Consider the following 23,707-nt stretch of genomic DNA (forward strand, 5'->3'; position numbering starts at 1 on the left):
ACGACCAAGATTGGTATCGACGAAACAAATGGTATAACGGCAGACTGATTCGCCAGAAAGATTCGCCATGAAGCTCGTGTAATAACGCGCGCCGCGTAAAATTTTAACCGTGCTTACGTTACGAAATCCCGAAGTAATTTGGAGTTTTTTGCGTTTTTATTTTTTAACTCCGGATGTGATCGTCTCGACACGTGTGTGTCCGCCAAAAAAAATAAGCGAAGAGAAAACGAAAAAATGCAATATCATAAAAACTTCGTAACAGGAAGGTGGAATTTTTGTTTAAACTTTTAATGTGTAAGTAGCGGGGATAAAATTTAGAGATTGCGCTACCTAACCTTATATATACGCAACATAATTTGCAACATGAAAAGAAAGTTTGTGCAACTTGTTTTATTTACGATGAGGAATTAAAATGATGAATAAAAACCATGACGTAAAATCATTATCGCTCGCGCGATTGCGTAAACTCACACACGCGGTTATGCGTTATGCACCTCTGGTATTGGAAATTAATTTCGAGGCATGTTTATAAACGCAAGATATATAGTATATACATACACAAATATTGCAAACAAATATCATTGCGAAAATATAAAATGCTCTCGAGCGAGAAAACACGGCTCGTTATATCGCACGTTGAAATTGATACAAGAGAAATAGACAATTTTTTGATGTAATTTGTTACATTTTACTAAAATCCAAATTTATCGGAAAACATCAATTATGAAAAATACGTGTGAAACATTACGCAAAACTAATTTGACGAACGAACACCGATCAATGACGATTGTTCTGGATTGTTTTTTAAGAGTGTATTGCATGTTAACAAATTACGTTGAATTTCTTGAGTGAGTAACTTTTTTTTATCGCTTACACACGCGTTGTATATCGTATATTAAGTTAATAAAAGACAATGCGTTACTCGTCACTCGGCATATAAAACACACGGTTTGTTTCAGATCCCGCGGATTCGAACACAATCGCTTTTGTCGAAAACTACCTTTGCAAGGAGCATTAAAAATATCGAGTAAATTGACGCCGTCAGATCTCAATACGCATTTTCGCTTCCGTCGGACCGAAGCCGCGAGCGATCGACCGGGTTTGTTCGTTGAAGGTTTTTCAAATACGTGTCGTAAGTCGATAGATTTGTCGATAAATATTGCAAACAACGTAAGTACGCAATAAAAATTTAATAACGAGAATCACGTTCGTTTACATACATTACGTTTGTTCAATCGGTCGCGCGTTTTTTCACAGATCGAAGCTGCGGCGAAACATCTCGCAAACTCGTTGGTGAAAACTTATTCCACACACACCGTGCCCGTTCTGTTTGCTTTAGTTAATTTCCCGGACGTTCCTCCGTCCAAAACGTTGAAAATATTATCGCGGATTTTAAGTGAATCAGCAAACGACTTAACGCGCCGCGGCAAACTGCTCGAGGGTATTTTGTCGCCAGTTTTTTTTTTTTTTTTTTTTTTTTCCTAAGCTTACACGCGAGTTATTATTTCTATCACCGCGCTTGCTAATTTACAAGAGATAGCGTTTTTCTTCACTACGTGTTTCTTGCATTGCATAAAATTATGTAATACCGCAGAACTGCCGGCGCATAATCAGACAAAGACTCTCCTAAATCTCGTGAGTAATTTTATTCGCGAACGGGGAGAAAGACCGTCCAGAGCGCATAACCACTTAAAAATCTGCAAATTCTGCGATAGCGTCGTCTGCGAAAAAAAAACTCAGCGAAACGTGGTACACATAAAAAAAATTGAGTCGGAGTTATTAACATAATAGTTGAATATAAAAACACAAAAAACTGCAAGATAAGTACATTACATTTCTACGAAACGAGAATAATCTCATTTGTCTTTTTTTTTTGTCGCAGAACAAATTTTGTTGCGCCAAAGCGGAACGTTTTAATCGATTGTCGAACGAGTGGATTTTGCTACACGTGTCACAGGTAGTTTTTATTCCTCCATCCGAGTAATTATTGTTTATACTTACGTTTGACAGATGTGTTTACTCACGCATCTCTCGTCTCCGAGAACAGAATCCATCGTTCTCCAGATTTGTCGATTCGATCGAAAACGTCAAATACGACGGTGATTGCGACAACAAAAGTTTCTCGCGGGAAAGAGATCTCGCGACAATCGGTAATTCCAATGACACAGTAACGCAATCAATGTCGACCGACAAGAAAAATACATCGACGCTCGAGAATCGTCGTTACGGAAATCGCGCGAGTTCGCAAATAAAGACGAATCCGAAAAGAAGAGGCGATAGAAAAGTTGATTCGAACTCTAACAGCGTAGAATCGCAATCGCTCTTCACTAACAAAGAAGACACACTGGCGTTCGAGGATCATTACAGGAACGGCATTGTTTCTCAAAGAAAAACGGTAAATAACGATAATCGAGACGTCAATCGCGTAACATCGAGACATTTTGAGATAAGTGAGAAAAGATCGGACACCTAGCCGAATTAGAAATAGGTCACCGTGACGGAATGACCGACAAAGCGTTATCGGAGACGAACGGCAACCGTTTTTTTTTTTTTTTTTGTTTCAACGCGGAGAAGCGAAAATGTCGGCAGGTGAAGCACGTAGCACAACGCTGGTGAAAGAAGAAACATCGACGCGGCGGCGGCAACGGAAAGAATACGGGAGGAACGTGACAATAATCCATATCGGCTCGAACACGACGAGGTTGAAGATAAGGACTCGACAGGATCGCCGTTTCGGCTCAACGCGACGTGCAAGAACGAACGAACGAACGAACAGAATCGCGGAAAAAAAAAAGCCGAGGATACGAAGAACGTCGGGGAGAAAACCGCCGACGAGCGCGGGAATCCCAACAGAAGTTCTTATCGTCGTCGCGGAGAGGAATACGATCGTCGGATAACATAGCGCGGAAGATCGACCGATTAGATCGAGTCGAGAAGGAAAGTACGTCGACGGGAGATATCGGAGAGAAGTCACATCCGGGGCGGGATGAAAATGGCCAAACGCGATCGACACGTAAACGAGGAAAAACCGGTTATTCACGGAAGTGGATAGAAAGCAAGGATAGGCAAGGACAAGGAGATCACGGCGCTCTCTGTCTCGAGATGGGAGCAAGAAAGCGAGGGATTCGCCCAATGACGCGGAAAACAGATGCTTCGTCGTTGATAAAGAAAGAAAACTTCCTACGCGCGGTGAGAAACGCAGAGACGCGTCGACAAAGAAGCGATTCTAAACGAAACAAACAGGTTAATAAACTTGCTCACATTCTGGCTTTATCAAAATGCACCAGAACGTTAGAAAAAACGCAAACACTCTCTCGTCGGAGAGAAAAATTCAATAAAAATTATTTTGTCACGGTTGAAATTATCTTCTGGCATTTCTTTCGTAATTCATTTCGATTTTTCTATGCAACAACAGTCGACGCCATTTTTCAAATTTTTTTATCCCGATGATTCCGGCGAGTTGTCTCATTCTACAATGGTGCATTAACCGTTTAGAATCTGCGGACGAAAAATTCGAAAATTTAATTAATTTATATTGGTATATTGCGATGTGTGTGCGTATATGGATTATTTTACAACCAACATCGAATAAGTAAATAATTACTAGATACATTATAATTATATTGCGATCGAGCGTCACGCAAACATATATTTATACACTCCCATTAAATATAATCAGAGAATTCTAAAATATAGTATTAAATATAGTATTAATATCTATTTTATTATCTATTTACGCGCGTTATTGCAATTGACATTTTAATTTTTTGCGTTTTTACTCGATTGCGTATTTTGTTTTTTTTTTGCAATTTTGGGTCACTTTGAAATTGTAAACATTATCATATTTGTTTGCCATTTGTTTGCCATTTGTTGTTAAAGATATTTAGTTATTATCCTGTGCACACACATATCCTGTGTAACTGATGGTGTGAAAAAAAACCACTAAATTAGACATTTGTCAAAAGAAATTGAACTGTCAAAATCTTTTTTGCACGTAATATTTATAAGTTTATTATTCTTGATCCAGTTGCATTATATTCTTGTTCGCTTCTATTTGTGGTTTATACTCGAATATAAATCTAAAATAGTTGTTTGTTTTTGATCACATTAACACGAACCGACTTTGATCGATCGAGCTTTTCGATTCGCGACGATTTCGTCTGTAAATTGCGATCGCTCTATCAAGACCTCGCGGAGGTGGCGGACTTAAAAATATTGCCGCTATCAATTTCAAGACGATATGTATACCGTGTTCACGCCAAGAGGTAAGGACGCATTGGGAGATCGGGAGACGCGGTCTCAAATCTTCGCCGATATTTGATTGAGAATGGGAAATGGCGCGTCGCGTTCGACCAGATCGGCGCGGTGGTACGCGTTCGGAAAAAGAATTTACAAAGAATGTTTAATTACTGTCGAGGGGGTACTCTCACTCGCGCCAATTTGCCAGGACTCCAATTACTTCCGCAGGCTGTCCTACAACCGGAGATCGGTGGAATTTTCACAGACAATCCCACCGAGCTGTCCCTCGCCTGGACCTGGAAGGCCAATTCGAGGGAGTCGATACTCGAGGATGTACACTCGGTAGATGGAAAACGTTGACTGAAGGTTTTTTTTTTTTTGACCTCCTTTTCCGAGATACACATTGTCGATCATTCGCGAACAAACGAACAGAGTAAAATCCCTCCGTTCGTCGTTTTTTTTTTTAACTTTTCCATCGGATAAAAATCTGCAAAAAAAAAGGCAACTTCTGCGCTGTGTATGCCAAAATTTTTTGAATTTTTTAAAGTTCTATGTCGATCCGATTTACAGAAGTTGTTTATAGAAAAAAATAAACACGCGAGGAGCGAATTGATATATGTATTTTTATATGCTCGTATAACTCTCACAAATATATCTTAAAATAATTATTATTGTAAATTGATAAAAAAAAAATATATAGACGCAAAACAAATGTCCCCGAAAATTTATGCAGAAAAAACATACCGTCCATCGGTTGCATATTTTTCTTTTCTACGATCGAAAACACAGCGGCAAACAGCAAGTAATTTTTATATGTTTACATACACGTACAATAAAACAGCAAATGTTTATGCGCGTTTACGTTCCGTTACGTTTCGTTTGGTTTCTTCAGTTCCGGAAATGTTGAGACACCGACATCTCTCCGAGTCCAGTCCGAGAAATGAGGAAAAAGAAGGTCGAGGAACCTGTTGTCGAGAAGCGACAAGAAGAGGAGGTTGGAAACGAGTTATGTGTGTCAGACAAAAAGAAGTGGAACAAATTCTATCCGAACAAAGCATTCTAATTGCGCGTCAATCCGCATTCTCGGAATTAAATTGCAGCGGAGTTTCACATTAGGCGTATTAATTCCATATACGTTACAATCCGCTTGAAATGTATGTAAAACGTATACAATGTGTGTTCAACTTAAATTATTATCGCGACTTTCTTTTTTTTTTTTTTTTTTTTTTTTTTTGTACAGTCGACGCGAAACGGTAGGAACACATTGTTGAAAGACGTCAAATTACATATTTGAGCCGGAAATAAATCAAAAAAAAAATTTAACCGGCAAAACTGTAAAAAATATACAAAAAACCTAAATCTAGCTGAAAAATCAGTTTTCTCGCGAATGTGTGTGTTAAAAGGAAACGAAAATGTTGAGGTACAACGAAAAAAATGAGATGAACGCACAAATTTATATAAATAAAAAGGATCATGTAATTAAAATAATTCTCAAACACTTGTTATCGTAAAACGGATGTTTCGTAAATACAAATTTCTCGCACTGGTAGGTAGGTATAGAGTAACGTATGCACGACACATTTACGTGCACTGCAAGTGTCGTGTCACACGTGTCTCGTGTACAATGTGTGTACGAAATCATGTCTATGTCATGTGTTTACGTGTGTGTTTATGTGTGTGTGTGTGTGTGTGTGTTTAAGACACATACGTAAAACATATTCCCAATTCTCTTGGAAATATCTTCCTCGACGGATATCTTATGTACTAAGCGAAGTAAGTCAAAGTAAAGGAAAAAGGTAAATGTGGTACAATTTTGATCAATAAATTAAGTTAGATCGATCGGAATATCGAGTTAGAAGAAGAAAGGAAAAGACTAAATAAATAGAATATGCGCTTTTGATGAATCTCTCTCTCTCTCTCTCTCTCTCTCTCTCTTTCGAGCGGCTCAGTGAACGATCGTCCGGTTGTTTCGCTTCGAATTTTTACAAACTTTTTTATTGCCATTTATATGTGTATATATATTTTTTTTTTTCTGACGACTCTCTGCGAGTCGCAATTTCGGGGGACAAACGTGTTTACGCGAGCGCCGCCTCGTTGAACCGCTCGAGGTTGAAAAAAAAAAAAAATAAAAAATAAACGTGAAGTGTACCATCGAGTGCCGGCAACGACGTCGACGTATGACGTCGAGCGTCTCTGCGTGCGTTTCTTCGCGAGAACTGCGCCGCGAATTGCGCGCGATGAGGTACGAACGAAGAAAGAAACGTTTACTTTTCGTTGTAGCGTACGAGATGCGTGTATATAAATAATAGCGTGATTACACACACACAAAAGTGATTTCGGAGAGACGCGAGACAAGCGGGTCCTGAAGGGCCGTTTGACTACCCGCGCGGCTTATTTACAATGCCCTCCTGGAGAGACTATCCTGGCGGTTGCGATATCGATCCCTCGCTTCCGAGAGATATATCCGAGTGCGGACTATTCCGAGTAATCGCACGAGGTATGGAAATTACGTTGATTACTAACCACGCAGTCATCATCACGGAAGCATCGCGGAAATCGATTTTCCTGATATATATATATGATATATATATATATATATATTCGTCATTTCGCTGAGCAACGCGCATTCCATCGATCGCGTCGATTTGCGAAACAAAAAGTTAAATCGATCACGAGCCGATCAATGGAACACGGCGCCGTCAGCGGCTCCTTCATCCTCCTCCCTCCTCCGGTTTTTCTTTTCCTTTGTTTCAACAAAACAGCTCGTAGCCTTCCTAGGCCTTTTTATTTACATGCTCGCACTCGAAGATTCCCCTCTCTCTCTCTCTTTTTCCTCCCTCCCTTTCTCCCTTCTTCTCTATTTAATTAAATTCGCGCCTTCTGTCTTAATTGATATCGATCTAGCCAATTGTCTCACTCGACTCGACTGTCGCGATTGACGCGCAACTAGACTAGACACGAAGCTACCATCGGCCGCGCGCTACATATATAGCGGAGGAGGAGAGAGGAGAGAACGCGGTTGTGCAACTTTCGACGAGGAGAATCTCCGACGTGTCTCGAGTTTCGAATGAAATAGTGTCGCGGTGCGGTCCCGAAGCGTTTGCCTGTCGTCGAGGTCGGTAATCTCCCTCCCGGAAGAGGAAGGATCTCTTCCTTCTGCTTCTCACATTCTCACTCTCTCATTCTCTCTTTCTCTATCTCTCTCTCTCTTTCTCTCTTTCTCCTACGACGAGTCCTTTTGATTTTGCGCACCGTGTACAACTTCTTCAGTTAGCGACCTTCACAAACTCTGGATTCGGCACGTTGCAGCTGTCCGTCACGTACGCCGGATGCACGAAACTGTTACCGCCTATCGCGGCGTTCTTGCGGTCTACGGCGCGCACCCTAACGAAGAGAAAGGCCGCGACGAGGGACGCCACCACGACGACCAGCAGCAGCATCACAAGACCGCCCACGAAACCCGGCAGACTCATGCAGATCGTTTCGGTGTCGCTGTACGCGTTGTTCTGTATGACCACGGTGGTGTCGTTGCTTGAATTCGTCGTCCCCAGAGCGAAGTTGACATCGCCCGGCGCGACGACCTGAATAACCCGCGAGGTGTTGACGTCCGTCATTTCCTGCGCGGCGCGCTTGTACACGTGAGTGGAGAACAGAGTCACCGCGTGATATATGTTCTGAAAAAAATCAATGAGAATCCGTTTTTGGTGCGCGTTTTTGTACGAGAAGAAGTCTGTTTTGGCGCAAGATGTCGAATTACATCGTGCAATAATGCGACTGATGATCGACGTTGATTCTCTCACATTGTGCTGATGATAAATTTGACAAATGTAAGATAAATCACATGAAAACTCACGTTATCGTCATCTTCCAACTCCCTTTTTCTTCTTGCGCCTCTGAGTTCGGCCGGGAAACCTTCGACTGACCTCGGTCGACCTCCGAGGCTGGCCAAGTTACCCTCGAGTTCCTCCGTGCCGGCGGTTCCCTTTCGCTTCACAGTCTGGTACGCCGTCGGGTGGCCGGGCAGAGGAGGAGGAGGAAGGTGAATATTGTCCTGGGGACTTTGAGGTGAGCTGCTCGCCGTAGCGTCGCCCGGCGTCGAGCTCGGTGAGGAGGACGAGGTTTGCGCCGATGGCGCCGGAACCACATCCGGATTCGGTTCGCTGCAGTTCCAGAAATTAATTTATATCGTTAGCACTCCGATAATATAGCAGCCTTTTGCGCGATTCAAGCTCGTATAATTATCTTAAGTGTTTTATTCATTTAAAAAAAAATTAATTGCGTCGTGCAAATTTCATTTCTCGAAAAGAAATCTCCTTCGAGTCGGGATCCAGTGGATTTCCTTTTGTCGTCCGAGTTAGTGAGGATGGATTAGCGAACGGTTCGCAGAAAAGAGATTAAAAGTTGATATACGTGTGTTCTCTTCTCACCTGTACGCTCCAGCCGGTCCGCTTGGATGTCGCGGATCGGGATAAGCCGGTGGCACGCCGTATTCGGGCACGGGCGGGGCACCGTACTCCGAAGCGAGACCCTGCGAGACCGCCGCGCCATATTCGTGCGAAATGCCGGGAACAGGTGCCCCGTACTCGAGACCGGGATGTCCGCACTTAGGCTCGGGGCAGTTGTACCTGCAGACTTGAATCACGCACTGGAAATGAACGTTCATGCTGTCGGGGAACTTGAACGCCTGGAAGTAGGCGAAGCTGACGACGGACGCGCTCGGGCCGAAGTTCTTGACCTTCTGGAACCTGCGGGAGAAAGATTTCGTTGTTTTTTTTTTTTTTTGTTTCTTTTTCAAAAGCCTGTGTCACAAAATGTACATTACAAAAAATATTAAACGTCCCAATGACCGGGTATCAATAGACGGACTTTTTTTATCTTATTTATTTGATGCAAGATTTTTAAGAAGTCAGATATGCGTGACATTCGCACTCACCTGGACATGATTTTCGGTCTGACGACGCAGCCGTACTGATCGACCAGCTGAATCGGCGCTCTCTTGCCGTCGTGCGCGACGCAGTTCCTCACCAACATGTCGAACTTGTTCTCGTCGTCCTTGATAGCCAGCACCATTGTCATTGTCTGTCCGATCTTCACGATGCCGGACACCTCGCTGGCCCACGGACCCCGGCCCACCTGTATCTGCATCCAACACTGCAGGTTGTCGCCGAGGAAGTTAGCGGTAACGGCGTGCAGCATGTCGACCTGGAACGGCCTGAAGGTGACCGCTTTCTCGTAATAGTCGTACCAGGTGCATCGCAGCTTCCTCGCCTGATCCCACACTTCCTGCACGTAGGGATCGTATTGCACGATTATCGTGTTCTCCACGTAGCTGCCGGACGGTGTGGGGGCGCCGTATGCCGCCACGTTGTGATTCGCCGACGAGCTCATGCCGCACGAGTTGAGGTAAATTTCGAAGGTCGCGCTCAGATGACCGGTTCCCGGCTTCAGATGCACGCAGTGCTGATCCGAGTAGAAGCCCTTGCTGAAGATCATACCGTAGAACGGCCGATCAAACTCGATGTTCACCCGCATATGCGTCTTCTCGCACTGCACCTGCAGATGCTTGATCTGCGGAGTGTCGGGCGACGCCAACGGCCAGTTTTCTTCGTGCGCGACCGGCGGACCATATTGAGACGGGGCCCCGTAAACCGATCTGTGCTCCAGAGGCAGTGCGCTGCTGTCGACCAACGGTGCTTCACTCCGCGCACCCTGATGACACAGAAATCAATTGCGCGTCTCGAAATTGCGGAATGTCAAGTAAAAGAAAATCACGTGACAGAAAAATCGATTTTAATTTTTATTCAAGGGCAGTTACAAACGAACGCAACCGCGACTTAACCGGTACGTGAATCGAAGCGAATGTGAGTGTATATCGGTAACTTCTTTTAAGACCCTTCAGCTGCGTTGCAACGACGGGAACCGGTAATTTTTCAAGTAAAACACGCGCCCTTCTCGTAAATCCCGCGCGTAACGCATCTCGAAACTGTCTCGCGGTCTTTTTAACGGGAATCCAACACACACGTTTCTAACAAGAGTCGCCCGTTGAACGTGGCGAACAAAAAGTAGCGACATTCGCTCTTCTCTTTCTTTCTTCGTCATATTTCAACTTTTTTTCAATGAGTCGCCTCGCGCAAATGGCGCACCGCTGGTCTTTCTCGAATTACAATGAATGACGAGTTCCCATACGTTTCCTCTCGCCCCCTCCCCCGAGCGGCGTCCGCTCATACATCGTCGCGCTCTTCATTCCGGATGGCGCGAAGTTCAGAAGTGAGGTTGCATTAGGAATTCCGCGAGTGTCGTCGACCGTTGCGACTCTATCGCGGAATGTCAATCGAACGCGATTTACGGTGTTTGAAATTCTCGAGAATCGCCGATGGAGGAACCGCATCGACCTTGAAAGAAAATTCTCTCTCAAGAATGCAGAACTCGAGAATTGAAGACGAGAGGTTTGTCATCGTAGCAGACAAACGCGTCATTTGTTTTAATTCTGACTTCGCTATTTGTCAATTTTTTTCTTTGACGATTGTTTTTTTTTTAATTAACAAAATGTGTTAATTGAAAACATGTGCGTTGCGTGCAATAACTAACTAAGTTTTGTTTATTATTAAATATCTCTTCTGTGTTTTTTTATACACATTGATTTCAACTTCTTTGCAAGGTAATCACATCACTCGATCGATATCGCCGCGTCGCCTAAATTCGCGCGTGCGATTTCAAATTGTGTGCGCGACGAATTCAAATCGAATCGGTGCCGACGCCCTTGTGTGCAATCGCAAGTACCGTATGTTAATAATGAAACTCGAAAATATGCTGTTACAAAAAAAAAAAAAAAAAAAAAGACGTGACCGAAACCGCCGCGTATGTACTGTTAGCCGAAAGAAAAACATTCGTCAAGAGAAATCGCAAAGGTAGGTCCTGCATTTGTAAGGTCGGCTGTGCTCCGGCGGACTCTTTCCCTCGGGCAACATTGTATTCCAATTTGGCCGAATTGCGAGACGGTAATTACGGAATGGAATCCGCATGCGGAAACAACGTCCTCACTTCCGCTGGGAAATTTATTTCCAAATGCGATTTTATTTGCGACCGACTTACTACTATCGTGCGCTTTCTCCAATTTGATACGCGAAATGTACGTACTGTGTACTACGCACGGTCTCATTAACCTCTATCTACATTAACGTCTATCTTCGCATTGCGATTCGCAACTAATTAAGGTAAATGTCCCAACGACCGGATAAGAAGCGCCGCCGGTATCCGAAATTTATTATTAAAGATTTAATTGCAACAAAAAATATTTTGCACATAAAGTTGGGATAATATAATTGAGTTTTTCAATAATAATTAAAAATATATCTCAACAAATATTCAAAACGTTGAGAGAATCGTTACGATATTAACGATCTATAATATAATTATTTTTTTCATAATTGTCCGGGTCACTTAGGACGTTCGTCTCGACGTAAATATCTCACGTTAACGATTAAATAAGAGTTCGATAGAATTATGCAAAGATCATGCGAATAATAAGCGCTCTTGACATACAACGTTTATGTTTATGTAACTAAAGCTTCATTGTGCGAGGATAAGAAACTGAAAAAGATCGTAAAGAGCATTCTTCAAGAGTAACTGTTACAAAACTAGACGACTGTGTGCCACAATATCAGCAACCGAGTTTTCACAGCGTAATTATATACAGATGTCAAACACTCCGTGCGATTCTCGCATGATTGTAAACTAGATCGCGCAAATCCGGTGGCGTTCGTCGATACAATGTTAATTCCAATGGTTAATTCCAAGACGACGTGTATAACGTTAGTTTTTTTATTTACACAATCAATTTATCGCAATTTGAATAAAATGAGTAATTTTTAATGAGCAAGCGTCTTGACTGTTTGTGTAGAAATATTCTACTTTTCTCGTATTTTTTTTTTTTTTTTTTTATTTCTTTCGCGCTCCTCCCAACTTCCCGGAAAAACCGAAGATCTGTTATCTTCGCGCGTTGTAATTAGGAGTCATTTCGGAGGTAATAAATAGGTGAAATAAACGGGAGACTTATAATCGTCGGATGGTACTACCAGTCGTGACAGAGCCGGATGACAGTGGCGATTCGCGATCACCAGGAAGCGCGACTCGCAACCGGCCAGGTCGATGACGTTCGCATACCTGTCCGCTTTCTTGTTCTACTTGCACCTGCACCCGATCAAGTCTCTCGGAGACTTTCTGGATAGAAAAATGTGAAATCGGTCGGCGCGCGCGACGAAATCGCAGTCCGCGACACAATTGAGCGAGTAACGAAGTTTAAATAAAATTGACCCAAAACCGTCGGATCTTTGGCACACAAGAGTGTTAATAATAACAAACGTATACAGATCGGGATAAAACGAGAACTCTAACTGTGAGTGAATTGAGTAACGAGAATGGTTTTTGTATCTTGTCAAATTTTCATGTTCTTTTTTTTTTTCAATTTTATTTCTTCCTCACTTCGTTATTCCGATCATTAAACGTTCAGGTGCTCCAAATAAGTTTCGGAAATGTATGATCCTCCGGACGAATCGTGAAACACAGCTGTTAAATCTAATTTTTAACAGTCGCGGTTGGTGAAAAATAGCTTTCACGATGGATCGTTAGCCTTAATATCGAACTGACTTTCCTAGCAAATCGTTAACCTTAATAGACATGTCTCCCCGTGCTCACTCTCATAAAACTTCGACACTTTAAAAAGTCCGATATTAAAAAAATAGTAAAATTATATAACTTCACGTACACATGTACCTACAATGTAACCGTCATTGGAAATTAAAATTAATCGAAAAGTTAATTTTTTATTAACGAAATTAAAATAAATAGAGAAGTAAAAGAGAGAAGAGAATAGCCAACGAGCGCAAAAAAATTCAAATATTCTATTCGGTCAATGTCCGATGTGAGAAGTTCTGATTTCTACCGTGTAATAATTTTAGAAAACGAACATCCTCTCCCTACGAAGTGTAATATCGTTTCTATAATAAATAAAGACGCGCGTCACGGTCGAAGAACGCGCGCTATGGTCGCGCCGGAAGATAAGCAGATTTCACTTTTTCCCCCATTGTCATCCGCTGTGTACGACGAATTGTTCGCCAAGTGGACATCGCCGTGGACTTTCACCGAATCGCGTGTGCAGAACGAAACTTCTTAATTGTCGCGCGCGAGGTGCCCAACCAGAGATGCTCTTTTCATTTCGCGACGATTTCGGAGGTTCCGCTTTAATCACGCGCACGGTGAGGCGTTATTGGGTACGCGCGATGTTTAATAGGGTTGAGAGTGCTGTACGTACGGCTATACGTATTGTACCGGTGCTCGATATATATTTCACGCTGACGACATTTTTCTGTTCTCTTCACATTCGCTCTATTGCTCAATACGTATCGAGAAGAACAAACATTTAGAAAAATGTGAAATGAACACGTCGCAATGAAATATAAAACCTATATGAAAAATTGTAATAAAACTATAATCTATCTATAAAATTATGAAAATTCTTCAGTGGATCAAATAATCTCATCGATTTGTTGCAAAAAAACGAAGCATTTTTAATCACAGAGAAAAGTTCATTAAATGCTGTCTCCGTAATAAAATATAAAAATAACAAAATAAACGAGGAATTGTCTCAGGTTCGGACTTGGTATATCCAATATGAAGATAATGAAAAAGGACTTTGCTGAACTTATATGCAGGTTGGTTTGCAAATGGCTCAAACAAAAATATGTTTTACAAACGTTTCGTTGACGACACACTTCACCTGACAACATCTCTTAATATCTTGACAATTAGATACGTCGTCGATCAGAATGTAAATGTAGTTTTGACCAAAGATATGTCACAAATGATTTTTCATTATTTTTACACATCTCATCTTATCTCATTTTACCAAAACGAATTACCATTATTTTGTTCGTATAATTTGTATAACAGACACTGAAGAGGACTCAAAATATAGTCGAAACGTTTTTTTGTAAAACATATTATTGTTTGAGTCATTTGCAAACCAACCTGTATACAAGTTCAGCAAAATATAAAAACTATACAAATTACTATAATAAAATTACAACCTACTACAATAAAATTATGAAAATAGTTGATAAGATAACCATATCAAAAAAAATATGTTGCAAAAACGAAGAATTTTTAATTACGGGAGAAAAGTCTGTTTGTCAAGTCATATCCACAAATTCCGTAATGCGCTGAGTTTTTTCCCGTTTAGAAAGCATGCCGCGCATCTGCGGGTTCAATGCAATGTGTGTTTCGACAGTACGCTATCAAAAATAAGATAACGAATTTTCACGGAGAGAAACTTTTGAGTTGCAATATACGAGCGATGTCTCTCTTTGACTATATATGGTGGCGAAAAAGTAGGCCGGGTCGTTCAACACGGACGGTGTGTGCCTACATGTCACATACGTTTCGATAAGGCTATTATGCGGAACGCTCGGTGTCGGGCATTGAAATCGAAGCAAAACGTGAAAAATTCAACGTTGACTCACGTTCGCAAAATGGTATCGCATTCGCGCTTTCATTCACAGTCACGTAACGATCTATCGGTATTGCATATTTATTTTTTTCTCTCTCTCTCTCTCTCTCTCTCTCTCTCTCTCTCTCAAACAAGGTCTATTTACGTTCTAGGTGTAAGTAACGAAGTGTAATAATTCCCGTTAAGCTGTGCGTAACTTTAGCTGCGCTATATATATATTATATCATCAAAAAATTATAAATTTTTATATTAATTTTATATTATAACGAGTGATTATGTGGATTTGCAGCGCGTTATCGGTAAAAACGAGAAATTGGAACTGCAAAATTAGAAGTAGATGAAATAAAATGTGCGGAACGTATTTAGTTATCTTACGCGAGTAATAAAACAGAAGATATTGATCGCTCCAATTCAACACGCTAACTAGTTAACTTCATTAACTTAATACTTAATCACGTCTAACCCCGCAGATTGTATATTATTAATTTCTTCGTCATTAAAATTGATTTCACTGAGAAGAAAATTATAATATAAAGTAACTCTAAAAATTATACAAGTTTGTTGTTATTATTATTAAAGTAAGTTCGTGTTATTATTTATTATTAGTTCAAGAGAACGGTATGTTTTCTCACCGGGCAAAAAACATATTATTCTTCAATTCATTTTTTCGATAACAGCAATTTGCCTGTGGAAAATTTCCAAGTAGACCAAAAGAAATTACTATATTCGCAAACGACCGCGCGCAGATTGAACGTATAATATACGTAAGTTTTACTCGCTTTGGAAACCTAAATCGCGCTGATGTTTTTTTTCTTTTTTTTTTTTTTTTCGAGGTATCGCGAGCGCGGGAAGATGACGCGATCTAATTAAAAGAAGACGCGCCGGCAATAACCGCATAAAGCGCGTGCGAACCAGGCTGAGAACCTCACCCGGGCGTCGCACTTTCGCGGGGATAAAACTCTCGTCGGGTTGGGATTTTAATTAAAGAGAGGAGAACACCTTTGTGCTTCGCGCAATATATATATATATATATATACATAGAGCTATACGAAATGGCGATGCATCAGATGCGCAATCGCGCGAAACGTCACGGCCGCTCGGCGAATTCGGCGACCAGCGCGGGGAGCACAATCGCGCAACTCTCCTGCTAACTTTTATTCACGGTAATCCGTGCTACGTTCGTTCGCGCGCGCACTCTCTCGTGTCGATGAGAAAAGGTCCTCTTCTCATAATTAAAATTTCATTCCCGAGCTGCTGATTAAATTTAATTCTACGCAATCCTCCCTTCCTCCTTGCAATTCGTATCGTCTTTGCCGTTGTATATACGGTGTTGTAAACACTGATGGATTAAAATTGTTGGAATCTTTAATATATTTTATCACGAGACGAAGAAAGAAAAAAAGAGAGAGAGAGAGAGAGAGAGAAACAATATGTATTCAAATTAGATATTTCTGAAAAGAGTTTGTTTGCATATGAGCACTCTTAGCGTTCTCACATATACTAATGAAAAAATAATATTTCTGTTTTTCCCCGAGGGTAAAAAAAAACAAATAATTACAGCTCGCGACAATTAACGTAATATCAAAGCGAAACAAACAATATCTGGCAGAACGCAATATATATATATATTTGTTTTTAAGTAATTGCAACTTTTAGTATATTGCAATTAAAGTCGCGCGTTCGAACTCTCATCTATAATTCGAGGTGATAGATCCCCCCGTGATTGTAGGTTCGTTATCAATGGTTAAGGTTGGGAGCGACACGGGATAAAAAGCCTATAAACGATCTCGAATTACGAGATCGCTAAACTGGCTGTTGGAACGACGAGCGCAGCGGAGCAGTTCTGTGGTCGTCCGCAAGATTGCACGTTGTTAAGAATCGCAAATACCAGGGAATTCGTTTCATTCCCATTCATTACGACTTCTGAATGACGGAATAACACAGCAAGGAAAACTTTCATTACTAAATCGCGTGTCGCTCATTCGACTACGCATTTGCTTCTCATTTTTATTATTTCTCTCTCTCTATATATATATATATATATTTCATTATTGAAATATTCATAAAAAAATTCACATAAAGAGAGACAGAGAGAGGAGGGGCGAAGAGAGGAGGAATTTATGTTAAAGACTTTCTCAAGGAAGCTAATAATGATACCGATTGTTTGATACGAATGGGATAGAGTTGCCTCTACTATATATATATATGACGATATAAGAAAAGAAAAAAAAACATAAAGACTACAGGAGAAGACAAAGACGACGAAGGAAAAGAAAAAGCGTGAGAAGCGAAGAAATGTGAGGGAGGTGGGATGAAGAAAAGATAGCTGGTAAATGATGAAGAAAAATGAAAGAGAGAGAGAGAGAGAGAGAAAGAGAGAGAAGTGAGTGAGAAGATAGTGGGAAACACACAGAAGAAGGGTATCGTCTAGAGAGTATATAGTCGAAAGAGGGCATTGCGTCCGGCGCAGTGACCTACTATCTTCGGTTCGACGGCTCGGCTACGTAGCCAGCCGGTGTGGTTTGAGCCGTGTAGAGACCGTCAGAAATACGCACAACAGAAGTATAACAGGTACACACGTCGCGCGAATGCACCAACCGCGAATTCCTACTCCACTTTATCTCTCGCCGCCATCCGCCGCATGAAGTTCGGTTAATTATTGCACCGGCATTTTTTTTTTTTTTTTTTCGCTGTCACGCTGTCGCGCAAGAGGAGGAAACGCATATATTTGCAACAGCATCGCACACATCTTTTTCTTCTTTTTTATTCGATTTTCTTCGATATAAATATCACGAGACGCGATTACTCAAATAGAGGATAGAAATATATTCCATTAGTTTCTCTTGATTTTTCTCTACTCGATTCTCACCACGATTTTCTCTTGTCGATTATATCAAGAGCGTTAAATCTCCCAGCTCGATAATTTCTAGCTCTTTATGCCGTCTCATTTCCTCCAGGATTGTCAAGACGCATCGACGTGTAAGTTAGCAATGTAGGTAGCACAAGAAGAAAGAGAAAAATTTGATCCACGTGACCGCGAAATAAAATGTCTGATCTTGCTGATTTTCCTCGTTCTTTTTCCCCCCTTCCGTCTTCTATTTCGATCAATATTTGAAAGACCGCGGTATAAGTTGGATATTACGAAAGTTCGAAATTGCCAGCTGGCTTTTTACTCATTCGTCATTTTTATAAAAGTTGACATTAAATATGAACTGTCGCGATTAATAAAAAAAAATCGAGAAAAACCGTGAAACGTTCTCTGTTATCGATTTTTGATTCAGGTGAGTGAACTTCGCGCGCCAGAAAAAGAGAATTTTATTACAAAAAATGGGAAAGATGCGACAAACAAAAGAAAGAACAAAGAAGTACGTCGAGAGAGAAAGAGGATAAAATTCGAGAAAAGAATTATTTTCTAACGAGTTGACTCGAGCGCGTCAGTGCGCACATACGAAAATATATACAGTCGCGCGCGACACGATTGGCTAACTATCGTATTGACAATGTCCGTCTCGAATGGTTCGATTATTCAATTATTCCCACGCGAAAGAGTCACATTTGCCCACGTGGGAGAGATAAAGACAAAAACGATGGTTGTGTGCACCTCGTTAACAATACGTCGCTCGCGGGCACATATTCGTATTTACCGATCACCCGATAAAGCCCCCCCCTCGTCTTCATTCAGACTCTGGCCACGGTAAACATCGGCGTCTATATATGTGGCACAGGCAGTTGCCCGCGGCAAACGATGACTTCTCTCTTAAGCATTAACTTCGACGTCGTGTTGATTCTCGGCCAGGCAAGCACGTACATACGCACGTACCGCATAGCGGTCCTCCCGGAGGATAAACGCCCGGGCATCAATGGGAAATATCACTTTTTGCAAAGAACGAAGTGAATTTTTTAACGGTCGCCGTCAGTTTTTTAACAGTTAGTCGGAACAGTTCTAAGACTATTTCGAGAGATTATCAATCCATCTGCTGATTAGCATTTTATGTCGGACGAGACGTTTTAACCCACAGAAAAGAATCCGGCGAGAAATTCGACGATTTATCGCAACAAGTGAAACGGATCCAGTTATGTTCGATTTAAAAAAAAATAAAAAAAAAAAATAAAAAACGGATGATGATGTAACGCGAATTCGATGAGTATCGCAATGTGTGTTCTAGAAATGAGCGCGCGTGTGTTTTAAATCTGAAAAAATGTTTCGGAAAAATCGCGATTGCGTTGCAGAAAAATATAATAGATCTCGTTAAGGTCGTTATTTGTCTTAAATCAATATTACAAACAATATTTTATATATTATACATGTTGTACATACTTCAATCTCAGAACAGACAGGACTTAAACTCGGTATCAGACAGTTACAAAATTATATTTCTGTGGAATGCGTTTCTACGAATCGGACACCCGTAAATTTTGCGCTCCCGAGCGTACGTAATACACAAAACGACGTCGTAGATACGAATGCGCGCACCGCACGAACAGGTGCGTAAATAACTTCACCCGCTTCACGCGGCGCGACATAACGGTTACGGTATTAACGACCCGTCTGTCACTTTAAAGGGAGAGAATAAAACGCGCGCGCGCGCGAGCTAGCGCCGCGAGAGTAACAATCTTCGTCGTTCAACTTATTGCACAGTGAAATTGTAATTGTCGTTGGTATGTAGGTATGTAGATTTACACGCGCGAGCGCGCGTTTGTTACGAGCAAACGAGTATCGCGTGACACACACGTAGCCGGAAATGCGGCAATCGTCCTCGGATGGAATTGAAAAAGTGACGATGCACTTTTGCGCGAGATTAATTTTTGTTTCATTTACTTGAGGGAGGAAATTAAATTGCGAGACACATCGGTGTCGTTAAATTGTATCATCTATTTTGTTTGTTTGGTTTTTGGTTTTTTTTTTTCGTACTCGTTTCTGCACACTTTTATGGCTGCCCGTGTTATTAAAATTGATTTGATAATTTGTAAGACATCTTGAAAATTTTACTCACGGCCAAGAGCAAGGGTAGCAATAACAAAAACGTCTTCCGTATATTCCGCCTCGTCCTCTCCATCGTGTTCTCTCTCTGTAATTAAAAGAAACTTCTGAAACATTCATATAACTACCCCATATATACATTGAAGATTTCGAATTGTCTATTTAAACAGAATACATGTTTTAATACTAATTATTCTATAATTGCATTTTTGTTTTTAAGTATATTAATTTCTCTTCTTTATTCTTAAAAAATAATCTCCATAATATACATCGCGAGAAAACTAAACAAAAAACTAATTGTAACAATTAAATAAAATTTTTTGGTACAGTAAAAAAAATTTTTTTCGATTATCTGAGCACACACAAGTTGGCGTGTCTACTTGTCACCAACCAAATAAACATTTATGCAAGAAACGTTTAATACACATCTTAGAACGTGAAATTTTTCAAATATATTTTTTTCACACACACACACACACACACACGCACATACATACACTTCCTCTGTTTCTGTCTTCTCTTCTCCTCTTTCTCCCTCTTTTTTAAATTTAATTTTACTCTAAAATCAGAGTTACATTTTCACTCACGCAACAGCTAAAGCCACACCACGTCCTTATTAATTCTTCACAAGAATTTTTTTTCAAGAGTGTAAAACACAACGGGAACAAATTAGTCTAACGATAAAACATTTGTTTAATCTCACGAAGATGATTTCAATGTGCGTTAACTATTCATTTTATCTAATCGAGTTTGAGAACTACGAAACTTCAGATCGTAAATTCGTAGCAATCGCAACTATGGCGCACTATGTCTCTCAACTCGTCGTCAAGATACAAATGAATGAACGAACTTTCTGAAAACTACGAGTTTTTTTTTTCAGAGAGCGGAGAACAAGTATCGCAGAGGATGAAACAATTAATCGATGCACTTGGTCTTCGCGTGTTCTTTCTGTTTCTGGGACGTTTTGTTTTCTGACCGAAAAAAACGCGTTCTACCGAAGAAAATCACCTGGCCAATCCCCCTTGCGGAACCACCTGTTCTTTCCCCTACAAATGGAATCCACGAAATGCACCGACCGCGACGTGAAGACTCCAACAACTCACGTCAAATGATCCTCATCGGGTCAGGTACACCTTCTTTCCTTTTTCGTAACTATTTGTTTTTTTCCTTTTTTTTTTTTATTTTTTATTTTTTATTTTTTATTTTTTTTATTTTATTTTTTTTTTTTACCGTCGTGCTCTCGTATCCGACCGGCGAGGATTCAATGGAACCCAGAGGTTTTCCTGGCCGACGGGGACCGACTGAAGGTGCGAGCCACGCTCGTCTCATCCATGAGCCACGTCCCAGTGACCTACTGAAGATCTCGATCGCGCTCGTCCATCGCCCCCCTCGCTGTCCCCCTTAAAAGCGCACGACGTCAGGCCCAAACAGGCCCGCCGTCGACAGCGCTGCTGATACTCCCACCACACCGTCCGATCACTTCTGCTCTTTTTCCGCGCACGCTTCTACGTCTTTCTCTCTTTCTCTTCAGAGTAGTAGGGTACCTTGCAGTACAGGTGAAAGACGCGCAAGACGATATCTCGTCACACGCGTCACATAAAAGGAGACTTCATTGAAAAAATATTTTCAATGGAAACATGAAAATTTGATATGTGTGTAAATGTGTCCCGATATTTGACAAAAAAAAAAAAAAAACAACTCGCGATACTTTCTTTTTTATTTGCAATATATTTTATTAAAAACCTAATTTATCAAAATTATCAGAACATTTGCAACATGTTACATCGTGCGATTGTTGTTAGAAATTTTTTCAACGTTTGTATCGAGTTTTCCGATACGAGAGAAACGTTGAAATCTCCGTATGCCGGTCATCCGTCATACATCGTGGAAACGAAGAGAAAACAAATCGAGAAAGAGACGCGGAGAAGAAAGACGAAGAGACACACGGACATCGGAGTCGTGACTCGAATGACACGACGAGAGGCGCGAGATATCCCCGATGGAAACCGGAGTACCGCCGCGCGTACCGGAGTACGTACCTGCAAGAAAAAAAAAAAAAAAACGTCGAATTGCTTGGCTTCTCAATTTCAAAAAATCGCACACACTGGGAATCGCGGCAGTTGCTGGAAACGGAGAATTTCGTTTGAGAATTGAGTCACGACATACGAAACTGCTGATCTCTTTCCTAAGTCCAATTTCGCGAATCGTCCCTACTCGGCTCAGTGTTTCACACACACACACATACACACACCGTCTCAGTGAGACGAGAGCAAAGAGCCGCGTGAGCAGTGCACAAGATTTCGTAATACCACCGCGGAATACAAAAGTATCTGTGTGCTGCACCGTCTCTCAGAATGGTCTCTCATAAAATGTAAAACGAATAATACACTCCACTTAGCTCACGTTACGTTACAAACGCGAAATATCTGAACTCTTACCCAAGTAATAAAAAAAAAAAAAAACTACAATACTGGCATTCAATGAATCGAAGCAGTGAATAAAAAAAAAAAGATTCCTTGTGGATAAATTATTTATATAAAATATAAATGCCTAATGTAAATGCTCGCGCGCTTTGCTCGCTCGTACACTGTTGTACACTTTCGTTTTCACTTCACGAAATCTTTGCAATCTATATTATATATATATATATATATTTGCGGTATATGCGTTCACATATGTGCGCACGCATTTGTCTACATTTGCGTAACGCCACAACCGATAAGAACGAGACTCGAAAGCCAACCGGCATCGATGGGACTGACCTAGATTTCTCACCCGCATGGTGCTAACTCGTCCATCCGGAAATGGCTCGCGGTAGTCGGCCGTATGCCGAGGGATAACGACGCACGGTAGATAATATGCGAAAGTGCGAGTGAACGTTCTCTTTCGTCATATATATATATACATATATATATATATATAATTTTTTTTTTGTTTTTGTTTTGCATCCAGCAAGCGTTAGAAACTAACCACCGGTTCGACTCGAACGTAGCCGGCGAACGAATCGCACGCGAGATTTCATAAAGAATTCTTTGACGTGAGAAAAATTCTCACGCGAAAAAAACGAAGATACGCCAAAATTCTTTACCTCGCGATTAAACCCAATTTGTCGTTAAAACCGCGAGTTATCGAACACATTTGGACGAATTGCAAATTGACAATTTCCCTGGAGGGGTGTTTGCGAAACAATGTCCGATTTCGTTAATTTACGTTTCCAAAACAGAAAAATTGCATCGATAGGAAGATGGGCCCTTAAGAGAAAGCGGCCTCGAAAATTAATCGTGACGATGTGCTCCATACATCGGGAAACCTCGATAGAATTTCAAAAATTTTGTTCCAGATAGTACCGGAATCCGACGATGAAGAGAATCTTCTCTACGCGAAGAAAAGAAGAGAACTACCGCCTACTTATATGCGCGGCAAAATCCGGCTTCGTGCATACACACACGCAATACGCATATACACATGTTTATGCGGCATTTACATAAGTGCTTGACTCGCGAGAGATCGTAACTATGTGACGATCCAAGAAGCGCACAAACGAGCGAACGATTTGATACTCGCGATAGAGAAAGAGACAGAGAGAAAAGACAAGAGCAACACTCTTGCATACGGAATCTAAGACGCACGCACAGCAAGAATCCTGTTTTCCAAGTGTGCTTCGTAAAGACAGTAGCTTCACGTCGAGAGACGTGGAATAGATATCGGACTTAAACAAGTAATTTAAGAAACAAGCGAGTTTATATATTTACCGTCCACGTTCTCTCTGTGACGTAATATCTCGTGGGTACAGTTATTCGAAAATTTTTCTTAACATTTTTTCGTTTTTCACCTGTGACACGTCACGTCTACACCGAAAAAATTATATTCTTGTAAGTAGAAGATTTTACACTTAAAAAATCTTCTTAAAGATTTTAGATGATATTCTTCTGAAATTAAGAATATATTCTTTATTTAAGAATATAGTCTTTTTCGATAGTGAG

The 23,707-nt window shown here is 41.0% G+C and overlaps 2 protein-coding genes across 4 annotated transcripts in view; one reads left to right on the forward strand and one right to left on the reverse strand.

The window, feature by feature from the left end:
- Positions 1–780: 780 nt before the first annotated feature.
- Positions 781–2,473, forward strand: LOC109854628. Its single transcript, XM_020427917.1, has 6 exons — positions 781–848; positions 960–1,170; positions 1,258–1,441; positions 1,595–1,749; positions 1,883–1,957; positions 2,048–2,473. The coding sequence occupies exons 1-6, from the start codon at positions 781–783 to the stop codon at positions 2,471–2,473; spliced, it is 1,119 nt and encodes a 372-aa protein (XP_020283506.1).
- Positions 2,474–5,673: 3,200 nt separating this feature from the next.
- The window catches only part of LOC109854621, a 22,057-nt gene continuing 4,023 nt past the window's right edge, over positions 5,674–23,707 (reverse strand). Inside the window, exons 1-6 of one of the 3 annotated variants that reach the window (XM_020427894.1) lie at positions 20,955–21,061; positions 19,738–19,812; positions 9,173–9,948; positions 8,667–8,984; positions 8,093–8,399; positions 5,674–7,913 (exon numbers count right to left, since the gene is read on the reverse strand). In XM_020427894.1, coding sequence (XP_020283483.1) covers positions 7,506–7,913; positions 8,093–8,399; positions 8,667–8,984; positions 9,173–9,948; positions 19,738–19,812; positions 20,955–21,053 — 1,983 coding nt within the window. In that variant the 5' untranslated portion in view covers positions 21,054–21,061 and the 3' untranslated portion in view covers positions 5,674–7,505. Of the gene's footprint in view, positions 7,914–8,092; positions 8,400–8,666; positions 8,985–9,172; positions 9,949–19,737; positions 19,813–20,732; positions 20,883–20,954; positions 21,062–23,707 lie in introns of those variants that run through there. The other 2 variants (XM_020427896.1, XM_020427895.1) reach the window with 2 other exon arrangements.

The sequence above is a fragment of the Pseudomyrmex gracilis genome, unplaced genomic scaffold (genome assembly GCF_002006095.1).
Source record: "Pseudomyrmex gracilis isolate BER0280 unplaced genomic scaffold, ASM200609v1 scaffold_70, whole genome shotgun sequence".
In the NCBI taxonomy this organism is placed as follows: Eukaryota; Metazoa; Arthropoda; class Insecta; order Hymenoptera; family Formicidae; genus Pseudomyrmex; species Pseudomyrmex gracilis.

What these genes read in the sequence shown, in the direction of transcription:
- LOC109854628 (XM_020427917.1), top strand. Translation starts at nt 781, where the DNA reads ATGACGATTGTTCTGGATTGTTTTTTAAGAGTGTATTGCATGTTAACA. An exon ending in CCGCGGCAAACTGCTCGAGG is followed by an intron (nt 1,442 to 1,594) that starts GTATTTTGTCGC and finishes GTAATACCGCAG; the next exon opens with AACTGCCGGCGCATAATCAG. An exon ending in TTTTGCTACACGTGTCACAG is followed by an intron (nt 1,958 to 2,047) that starts GTAGTTTTTATT and finishes CTCCGAGAACAG; the next exon opens with AATCCATCGTTCTCCAGATT.